General features: G+C 25.7%; 1 protein-coding gene across 1 annotated transcript; it reads right to left on the reverse strand.

The window, feature by feature from the left end:
• Window positions 1-10,664: 10,664 nt before the first annotated feature.
• Window positions 10,665-12,130, reverse strand: LOC126908982 (uncharacterized). The gene is made up of 3 exons (XM_050691338.1): window positions 12,112-12,130; window positions 11,591-11,785; window positions 10,665-11,449 (listed from the first exon to the last, which is right to left on the reverse strand). Exons 1-3 carry the CDS (start codon window positions 12,128-12,130, stop codon window positions 10,665-10,667), a joined length of 999 nt encoding a protein of 332 aa, XP_050547295.1.
• Window positions 12,131-12,339: the final 209 nt, after the last annotated feature.

A 12,339-nucleotide genomic window follows, 5' to 3' on the forward strand; every position in this document is an offset into this window, starting at 1 on the left:
ACAGTATTCTATATTATACTTATTCTTTAGTCACAACAAAAGTGAAATACATATATTTTCCTATGTTAATTTAAATTTTATCAAATCATTAAATTCATATAATTGTTGAAAAAAATAAATGAAGAGATTATATATATATTTATTCAATTGGAAAAATCATGGTATAATTTTTTTTATCAAAAATCAAAAAACACTCTCCAAAACATACATTTAGTTTTTTTCACAGGTAAGATATAATAATTTTAATATTGTATACATGGTAATTTTAATACTTTAATTATTATCATTATAAAACAATTTTTTGAAAATCAAATCGTCTAAAAGTTTAAACATAGGTACATATAAACCCCAAATAAAATAATAATTTTTGTTGGGTGGGGTGAGTTACTACTAATTGGGCCGGTCGGCCGCCAAGTGGTGTAAGTCAAACATTTTGAAAATTGGACTTACACCATTTTTCAATTCTATAGTGAATAATCTACGATTCTGACAAATGGTGTGAGTCCTAGTTCAATACAATCATAATAAGAAGCATATATTGTTATTTCAGTTAATGAAATGGCCGAGCGCTTTAGCGACCAAGTGGTGTAACTCTTCCCGTCGCGACGGTCGGTAGGTAGGTAATTTAAGAAACACTACATAGATGCCCCAGAGCATTATCTTTATCTTCATTAATAATTTTATCGATTAGAAATTCCATTGTATTCAGCGACCGGCGACCGGATTGCTATAATAATTATATTATTTCTATCTATTTTTGTTTTCGACACTGATAGTGAATTTGTCGATCATTTTTCGTGTTACGTTTCCGTTGTGCGGTTCATTATTAACACGTGATTTCTCGATCATTTTCTTTATTCAGTTTTTGCTAAAAAAAAATATGGAGGAGAATATTGATGTTTTTGTTCCACGAAAAAAGAAGCGACAGAATAATGGAGGTGACAAACGTCAGATTGCAAAAAAGTTACGAAATAGTGGAGATTCTTATAAAAATCGTTCTGGTAATCTCATAGAGCCAAAAAATTTTCAAAATTTAGACTGCTTCTGTCGCAAAAAATGTATTCAAAAAGTTACTGAACTGAACAGGAAGTTATTATTTGAGGCGTTCTGGGAAATAGGCGATTTTGGCCGTCAAAATGCTTACCTTTGTGGACTAGTTCATGGTGTACCTGTTCAAAAACACCGTCCTCGTGAAGGAGTTCGTCCTCCTCACACTATAGTGAATAAATTTTACTTGGATGTGAATTCAACTACTGTTGAAACTTGTAAAAAATTTTTTCTGAACACATTCTCTGTGAGCGACGGGAGGATGACTCGTGCTTTGAAAAAATACCGAGAAGGTAAACCGCCTGGAGAAGATTTGAGAGGGCGCAAGCCGAATCCCAATAAGATGCTACCNGGCAAGCCGAATACCAATAAGATGCTACCTGATAAAGAAAATTTCGTTGTTCAACACATTAATAGTTTCCCTTATTGTGAATCACACTACACCCGTAGTACAAATACAAACAGGAAGTACTTGAGTCTCCTTTTGACTATACGNATACTTGAGTCCCCTTTTGACTATACGCAAAATGTATAATTTGTACACCAAAAAATGTCTAGAAGATGGCAGAGAATGCGTGAAAGAAAGTTATTACCGGCACATTTTGAATACAAAATTTAACCTACACTTTAAGCAACCCAGAAAGGATACGTGCAAAAGTTGTAACATATACAAAATTCAGATAATGGACCCAACACTATCAGGTAATAAAAATGTTGTAAAATATTATTTTTAGTAATATTTAATAATATATTATATGATATATAATAAATAAATCAAAATCAAAATTCTCAGATGAAGTAAAGTTAAAGATGGAAGCTACCCAAGAGCTTCATCTCCGAAAAGCAGAAAGAGCACGGGAATGTATGAAACTGGATTCTCAAAGCACTGATGCTGAAACGTACGTAATGACGATGGATCTTCAGAAGGCTCTTCCATTCCCCGTATTAACAGTAAGTGATGCTTATTATAAACGAAACTTATACGTTTATAACTTTGGTATACACGACATGAAAAAAAAATGCGGATATTTTTACTATTGGGATGAAACAATCGCATCTAGAGGCTCAGTTGAAGTTGCCTCTTCATTGCTCGTTCACTTTAAGCAAGCAGTGATGTGTTGTAATCCAGTTATAAAATACATTGTTATTTATTCTGATTGTTGCACAGGGCAGAATCGGAACTTAAATATAGCTCTCACACTTCTTCGCTTTGTCTCAGAAGATAACAGCATCGAAACAATCGAACAAAAATTTTTAGTTTCTGGACATTCCTACTTGCCTAATGATGGTGATTTTGGGTGTGTCGAAACTGTGAGTAAAAACAGAACTATTTATGGATCCAAGGATTGGTATAACATAATGAAAGATGCTCGAAGAACAAACAAGTTTGTGATTCATGAAATGCAAATTTCTGACTTTGTAGCAGTAACAGGACTTCAAGATTATGTAACAAAAAGAAAGAAAAACGTTGCTGGGATTGAAGTAAACTGGTTGAAAATGCGTCACATAAAGTATGACAAACGTCACAGAATGTCTATTTTTTACAAAGAAATATTAAACGATCTTGTGGGATTCCAAGAACTTAACTTGAAAAAGAACCGCACTGGGAGCATGGCTGGTCGCCCATCATTGGATTTAATTAAGCATCAGCTGAAAATATCTTACCCCTTTGGAAGACCCGTTACAGCATCGAAAAAGAAAGACATGGAAGACTTACTGCAGTTCATACCTCCTATACACCATCCATTTTTTATGGGATTAAGAACCACTGAGACCCCCGAAGAAGTTGTCCCACAGAATTAAAGTTTTATTATAAATTATATAATTTTTTACATAAAAAATCAGATTTTTATAAATATTAAATATATTCAATAGTAATTAAATATTTATTCAATTTTATATTATTTATACATGATTTCCCTTATCTTTTCAGTTTGGTATAAGAAATGTTGCATAAAGATGAATGTATTAAGATATTTTTAAATTGTTATCATTATAAAAAAATCTAATTTTTTTTATTCTAAATGAAACTTCATGCACTTAGGATGGTTTTAGACCATAATTCAACAGCACAAACCCAAAATCTGAATTTATATTGAGGTAAGAATTTTAAATTTGCTCTCCTGAAAAATTGATTTTTATGACTTACACCACTTGGCGGCCGACCGGCCCAATTGTTTAAAATAATTTTTTCTTTCGTGGTGTGAGTACGAAAGTACCTAAAAAGGATAAAATGGTAAAAAAATGTATTGATCTTTATTTATTAATATGAAAATTATTGTGATTAATTAGCATTTTTTTTACATCAATAACGATAATAGTATTAGAAAAAATCTCATCTCGGGTCAACTAGTTTGGTAAAAAATACCTAGAGTAGGAACTACATGCGAGTTCTCTAAACTTAATCTTATACCTTATATGTAATTAGTAAAATTATTTTTATTTTACATTAATGTTAATAATAAATATATTGAAATAAATACACTTTGTTTTCTTTTTATTTCCATTAAATTTTGTAATTAAAAAGAATAGAACTATTATAATTACAATTATTATTAAGTTATTAAAATTGTATTTCGCAGATTAGTACTTAACGTAAAATAGTATTTAGTAGTGTTAGATATTTAATTAATTCCTAATTTAATTTACCGCAACACCCAAAAAAATATATACCACATTAATTTTAGGGAAATTTTAATTCAGTTCCCGAAAATGGAATCTATTCATTATTATAATACACAAAAAATCTAGTATCTGACATTTAAAATTTGAAATTTAATCATATAAACTGGGCTAAAATTATGAACTATTATCATAAAAATTATTTTAATAGTAAATGGCATTTGAATATTTAATATAACTTTATTTGTTTTTTTTTCATAATTTTTATTATGCAATTATTATAACTTGAAAATTTTAACTTTATACTTTTATTAGATAATAAAATTAAATTTTAAAATGTTTGAGTTTATATACATATATAATACACGGAAAATTCAACTACAAATAGCTATTTGATTTTTTATGTGTTTTCTGTATAGCCAGTTGGTGTATTTAAAAAATTACCACAATATACCTTACTATCATACTTTATAAATATCTGTTAACAAAGTCATAATTGATACTTTATTCTAACTACACTTATTATCTATACTAAATAAGAGTTTTAATTCGTCCTAAAACTAGGTTCAACGCGAGTAGAGGACTTCTTATGCACATTCGTATTGAAATGACATAAAATAGTAATTTCAATTGCTTTTAAATCAAAATCTAAACGGGTTTCCCATTTCTTTTTGGAATTTATAAGCGCAACTAGAATTAATACTTTACACGGTGTTATTATTATTTTTTCACACTAAAAACAATTTTTATATAAAAACACAGATATATCCTACATTTTTGTAAATTATCATATCCTCTATATCCGCCTATCTAACTAAATGTACTGGATTTTTGTAATAAATTTCACTTCACTTTAGACTCTAATCATAACTTATTTGGATTTTCTCCCACAAAAAAATATGGAATACTTAAATTATAAAGTAGGAGAAATTTAGTGTTTAGATAAAAAAAAAGTGTGAAGTAATGTAATTTTCTTAAAATTATTTATATAAAAAAAAAAAATCTGTTCTTATATTAAAGATACTTCTAAAATTATCACAATTCATTAGTCTTATAAAATAATAGTAAAATAACTGTGAATGTATCAATTTATTTAAGATACATTGAATAAATGACTTTTCCATAGCAAATGTTAAAACTCGTACATGCGACATATCTTTCTGAAAATGTTAGCATAGTACAGCCAGTTTTTTTTTACATTTGCAAATTTATAGCGCGTACTAGTGACATAACTGTCTCGATATATCAAACTATGTACAGCCCGCTATTTTTATATTATAAGATTAAAGTCATCATTTGTTTTGAAAGTGTAACATAAATTAAAACAAACTTTCATATATCAAAATGACTTTTTATAGGCTGTTCTGAAATCGAATTCGTATATATATATATATATATATACACAGAGAGTGTTCAACAAGTAAGAAAACAAGCCAGTTGTTCAATCAATGAGAACAATAGAAACCCGTTCCCTTACTTACTGAACATTCTATATATATATATATAGGTTATGATAAAAAAGAGGTATCATTAATAAAAGAACCAACTTTTTTGTTTAAAGTTCATATAGTCAAATAAAATTTTCAATTAATTAATGCACATCATTTTTTTTTATCTAAGATATCAAATCGCGTATATAATAATATGTGTATTAGATATTTTTTTGTGGGAGATAAAAAGTATAATGTAGTCTAAACTATAATATATAAGCTATGTGATATTGACCTCACAGAAAATGTAGGATACAATGTATTCTTAAATAAAAATATTTTTTAGGGTGAGAAAATAAAAATAACATTCACTGAAATTTTATTCTACATGTGTCTATAGAAAAGTTCCGGCCAAATGGAAAATCTGTTTAGATTTAAATTAAAACCACTACTGTAAGTCATTCCAATGCAAATTGCATAGTTGTCAAAAATACTTTTAAAAAGTATTTTAAATAATATTCAAATATTTAAAAAGAAATGTATTTGAAATACTATATGAATACTTTTCATACAAAAGTATTTGAGTAATACTCAATTAGTTTACAAAAGTATTTCAAATACTAAGAATACAATTAAAAAATAATAATAATGTTTTTATTTTAACTAAGAGCAAAAGGTTCCACCTAAATAATTACCAAGAGGGTAATTTGAGTCAAATATTGAGTACTCTTAAATTAAGAGAACTCATTTATTATTTTCGATATTTTTTGTTAGAGGTAAATAAAATTAATTATTGGAGACTAATCAGTGAAAAAAATAAATATTAGTACACGTGTAAAAACCTGTAAAGTATGTCTTATTGACAATAGAGTAAATCATTTGAACCTGCAATAGGCTATTGTAGGTTCAACTGATGTATTAAAAATAGATGTATACATAATAGCATTTAGATAAGCACAATAATTATGTTATACTATAATGTAACATATAAAATAACAGAGAATTATTCTCAATTTTCATTTTGACTGAGTTTAATTTGCTTGCTGTGTTACGGTTAGCAAATTAAAAAAAAAAAGTATATTAATAGTACTGAATATTAAACAGTATTAAATACTAAATAATTGTATTTAAAATACTACTCAGATACTTTTTATTAAATGTATTTAAAAATACTATTCAATACCAATGAAAGTATTTGAATACTTTTATTCAAATACATTTACTCAAATGCTTTACGCCTTTGGCAAATTGCAATACCGTTTATAATTTATAATATAAAGAAGAAGAAAATTATATATTATAAAAATCATTGTAATTTGTTAGCAAAGACAATATTGTAAATTTTGGTTTCTATTATCAAATGTCTATCACTTTTAGTATCTTTTTTAGTAACATTTTTATCATTACACAAATATAGAACTAAAAGAAAATGTATTATACATTTATATTAACTCAAAAATTTAACGTTTTATATTTAATAAACGAATAAAGTCATGTTAAAAATTTAAATGCCATTTAATATTAAAACAATACTTCATTTAAATTATTTCGCAATATGTGTTCTCATTTGAAAAGACAATGTTTACACCCATACAAGGCATAAGGGCTTGATTTAAAAATTATTACATAGCTAATAATTCTAGAGTACAAATATAGTATAATAAAAATACATCTTGGTTAATTATATCAGCCAAATTTAATAATTAGACATCATTCTAGCCTTAATTTTGATCTAATATTTCTTACAACTTTTCTGAATTTCAATTTAATTAATTTAATTATTATTGAAAGGTTTATTATAGTAAAAAACCAAATGATAAATTTATTAATATTAAAAGTTTATAGAAAAAAATTATAACTATAGATAATTAAAGAAATATATGTATATAATGAAAGCTCAAAGATAACTCTCAATATTTTTTCCAAGAGAAATAGAATGGCCAACATTAAATCTGAGAGATAATTTATCAATTTTATAAAATATATTTGGAAAAAAAAGTTAATGTCCAAACTTCTTTATTCAAGTATTACTAAATTGACAAAAATTAATAGAACCTCATTGAATATATATATAATTTTCCAAAGGTTTTTTTTTTTAATAATAATAATTATTTCTAAAACAATTTAATCATTATCATTTAAAAATATATTTCTAACATTATTATCGACCCTCCCCATAATGTACTATTGTTTGTGTAATTACTACTATTAGTACTAATATGCAAATAAAGTATATAATACAATTAGTGAATTTAACAAATATAATAAATTTTAATTATGATGAATAGATGTTAAAACATACACGATAAATAAACAGCAATTATTTAAACTTAAAAAAAATATCTTAATAAGGTTTCAAACAAAATTATCTAGTAATTTACATAAATAAAGTGGTATACTTTTTTAATGACTACATTTTTTTCTGGGTAATGTTTAATTATTATAAAGTAAATATACCTTGAATAATATCTATATTGATGGTAATTTATTGAAATTTTAGATATTTTAAAATAATATTTTAATAAATGTACTTACGACTGGATTAAGTCTGAATGTTCAACAGCAAACATTCTTTATCGTACTGCATTTAATAACTCTTGAAAATTGAATTGGATTATATTAAAAAAAAAGGGCATCACCATATATAATTTAATGTACATTTCATGAAACTTTGAAAACTTGCTAGTATAATTATTTAATCCTTATACACAAGAAGAAAGAAAATTGCTTTTATTAAAAAGTATTAAATAACTTCAATCTACTAAGAAAATTGCAATGTGTTTTAAAAGTAATTTGTGTCCATGGTAATTGTAACTTTTAATAATCAAGAATACTTTACTATTATAACATTAACGATAGGCCAGTAATTATATTTTAAAAATCATTGATGTTTGATAGCAAAGACAATAATGTAATACTAGTGTCATTAATCTTATATCACTTTTATTATGTTCTTTTGTCGTTTAATTTTTAAAGGAATGTTAGAAAAAACATTTGTAAAACAAATTCACTACACTACTCTTTTAAAAATATATTGAAAATAATATAACTATAAAAATACAATATATTGTGTGTTGCTAAAGATATATTTTTTTTTACCATAGAGACGATTCCTATTAATGTTTCATCATACATTTCCCGTATAGCCAACTTAATAATATTAAATTATAAATATTATTTATTATTTTTTATAAAATTTCAAAGATTTAAAAATATATTTATATTTAATAACAATTTTTAATAGAATAATTCATAATCTTTGGTAAAGTTAATTTTGCTCATAATTTTACACATCGTAAATATTTATTTCTATCTTCAAATGTCAATCGTTTTTTTATTTTTTTAGTAACATTTTTATCATTACACATATATAGAATTAAAAGAAAATGGAAAAAGAATATTTAATGTTTCGATAGAAACTACTGGTGTATTGTACTGAAACGGAAAAAACTTATGTATAGTCACGTCCCCTAAACATTAATGAATCATAGCTCACTGATAATTGAATAAAATAAAAAATTTTTTAACTAAATCGAATTTGATTATATATTGTAGTAAATAGCTGAATAACGTCGATTTTAGTATAATACGAGGCTGTGTTATATATATATATATTAGGGTGGTCCTTATTTTCGAACTTTCAAAATTTTGATTTCTCACCCCCCTAATTGGTTCATTATTATAAAAAAGTAATTTGAGTAAAATTTGGCCATGATTAATCAACCCCTTCAGGTGCCCCCAAGGGGGTGAAAATTGATAACAAGTCGTTTTCTGANCACCTTTAAATTTTTACCACCATCCCTTTTGCTTAAAAATAGTGTCAACTTCATATTTTCAAATGGCAATACTATTTTTTTTTGATACCATTATATTTAGTTTAATAAAAAAAAAATGTTTTGTAAAAAAAATATTTTATTTTATTAAATATTAAACGCTCCACGGCTCTCTAAAGTTTAGGGTTTATTAAGAAAAAATCATTACAGACGAGAACGTTATTTATCGTAAATCGATAAGCGCTACCACTTCTTATCGGCACACTAAATAATAACGATACTATATTTACCCGACTACTGTTTTATTTGTTAAATCCCATAAACTTTAAATACTAATATCTCGCTTAGAATTTATTAAAATTGATTTTTTATTATTAACAAGATTAATAAAAAAAAAAACTGGGTTGCTATTTGAAAAACTAAAGTTGATATTGATTTAAGGGTTGAGGGATGAAGATTGAATCTTCATTTTTCTTATCAAGTAGCTCAACAAAGATTTATAACAAATAAAATAATTACATATACGATAATACTAATATTTTTAAAGAAAATTCGTGAGGCATAGTTAGTCAATCACCCTGTATATATTTTATTTTATTTTTAATTTCTGTAAATTATATTTTGATAAGCATCCTTTCTGCTTTAAATCAGTATCAACTTTCACTTTTCAAATGGAAATTCTGATTTATATATATATATATATATATTAGGGTGGTCCTTATTTATAGGAGAGAAAATTTTTTATAAATATTTTTCATTTCTCACCTCCCCCAATTGGTTCATTATTATAAAAAAGTAATTTGAGTAAAATTTGGCAATGATTAATCAACCCCTTCAGGTGCCCCCAAGGCGGTGAAAATTGATAACAAGTCGTTTTCTGAGTTATTTTTGCTTATTGATAGAAAAGTGTTGCACTAATCGTAAAAATGAATAGAATTTAAAATGTAGCTATTAACATTTCCAATAAAAAGTATTCTTATAACATTTTCTCAAGTCTATTATTTTCCAAGAAAAATAATGAAGTAGCTTAAAATTTTCCAAGGGTAGTTTTCAGATTTTTTTTTATTATCTTAAAAACTATTATAAAATCAAAAGAAATGTAAAGGACTAAATGCATAGAAAATTTATTTTCTATAAAATAGAATTTCACTTAAGTATATTATTTTATATAATAATTAGTCTCAATGTTAGTTTTTTCTACATATATTAAATATGATTAATAATACAACTAAAAGTCCAAGACTAATTTTGTTTAAAATTAAAATCTCTTAAAAATATTTTGTACATTTTTCAATTAAATACTGATAAATTTTTTTGTAATTTAAAATATAAAAATAATGATATTAAATAATAATTATAATAATAATAATTATTATTATTCTAATGACTATTTTAATATAAAAGTAATGAATAATGTATTTATGATAGTAAAAATGAATTTTCAATTATATGATTCTTTCAGGGTATCTTTACTACATCCAGGAAACTTTTTTCTATAATCTTGAACTACCTGAAAATATATCAAATTATAAATAATTAAATGAAAAATAAATATTCTATAACTAAAACAAAGGATTATTACTTGCAAAACAAATTGATTTTGTTCTTCATTTTTCGTGAACTTTTCATTGAAATCCGTCATAAGTTTGACCCCTCGTTCTGCCATATCGTTGACTACTTTTATTGATTCTACCACTCTTTTTCCTTCAATGTATCCTTCATGTTCGTTCCATTTGTCTGACTGAACTTTCAAAAAATCAGTAGACATTTAAAATTTTTCAAATATGTTTTTCTAATTATTCCCTAGAATATCTAATGGTAATTCTTTGTTAAGAAAGTGTTGTAAATCTTCAAATTTGAGGATGAACTTCTTTTGCGATTCTTTTTCAGGAGTACCATGCATAATTTTTTCAGCCATTTTTCTTCTTGTATGATTACTTAACCTTTCATCAAAAATTGAAAAAGCCGCACACTCTTCACTCAAGTACCACAAATGATTAATAAATTTCATAATTGCTTTTTCAGCAACTTCTTTATCGTCATTTTTATAAAAATACAATTTTTTTAAAAACCCAATATCATTCATTGTGAACGTAGGAGCATTTGAACATAAAAACCACGATTCTGGGTAACACTTTATAATAAAACAGCAGAATCGTTTTAAACATTTATCTTCACGTTGAGTAATTTTAAACTGGTGTCGGAATAAAAATAGTTTTAAACAATACAATGATTTGGCCATCCAACGTGCGATATGACAAGCACCTGGTGTTATACCTTTAGGTGGCAAACCACCTAAAAATATTATTATTAGTTCGAGAAATTCTTTATAATCATCTCTAGGTAGTTCTTCTTCGAGTTTAATTTTACAAAATTGTATCATCTCATCAGCAATTCCCATTAAAATATTTTTTACATGTTCATCAGTAGTCCAAATTAAATAAGAATTTTTATCAATATTTGGCCATTCTTTTTTAAAATTTTTAAACAAGGTAATTTCAGGTCCTGTACTTGTTGCTAATTTTACTTCAGTAAATATGCTTTGCAAAAGTATTTCGTAAACATGGTGCCTACATGCTAAGAATAAAATATCTCTATCAAACTTTAAGTTTCAATGATTTATTATAATTGTCAAAAGTTCACATTACTTACTTATGATAAATTTGAATTTTAATTGATGTTTTTGTTATATTTATAATTAATACATAAAAAATTTACCTGAAGATTTCATTTTATCATAAGCTCTATTTCTTCTTTCGGCAAAATTTATAGACCTTTTTTTAATTCGTTCTTCAAGTTTTTGATGTTTTCTATCTATTCCCAGCATACAACCAGATCTTCCTTTTGTCCTTTGAGCTATTAAAAACTTTTTGTCGCTTTCTATTTTCATTAAATTAAGAGCATTAGCATGTGCTATATCAAAAATATCATCCAAATTATTTACAAATTCTTCTTCTTATTTTTATCAGCAACTAATTTTCTAGTGGCATGTTTTTGTAAGTTTCGCCATTCATTATACAATGATTCAACTTTTGCAATTAAGTTATATTCTTCTCTAACTGGAATACGCGCTTTTTCCCAGAATATAACAATTTCACGAACAACTAATTTTGCACTATCGTGAACATTTAATTTTACATTTCGTATGTTAAAAAAAAGTACACTTAAAACTTGTCTTATGGAAGGTAGCTTGCTGCCAACAATTTGATTCGACATGTTACCAATTAAAAATATTTTACTTGATTCTCTGAGGTTCATTTTTGATGATGATGCTATAATACAGTGTAGAGCACTTAACAAGTTGACTGGTAAGCTTCTTGTTACTCAATGTAAATGTGAGTTAATTTAATGCTCAATCCAGTCAACTTGTTAAACGGCCGATTTCAAAATTAGCTTTTCTCGAAATCAATTTCAGATAAGAACATTTGATGAATACTTTTCATGTAAAAGTAACATGTCATATAATA

Source organism: Daktulosphaira vitifoliae, unplaced genomic scaffold (assembly GCF_025091365.1).
Source record: "Daktulosphaira vitifoliae isolate Bord-2020 unplaced genomic scaffold, ASM2509136v1 Scaffold_63, whole genome shotgun sequence".
NCBI classification, from domain to species: Eukaryota; Metazoa; Arthropoda; class Insecta; order Hemiptera; family Phylloxeridae; genus Daktulosphaira; species Daktulosphaira vitifoliae.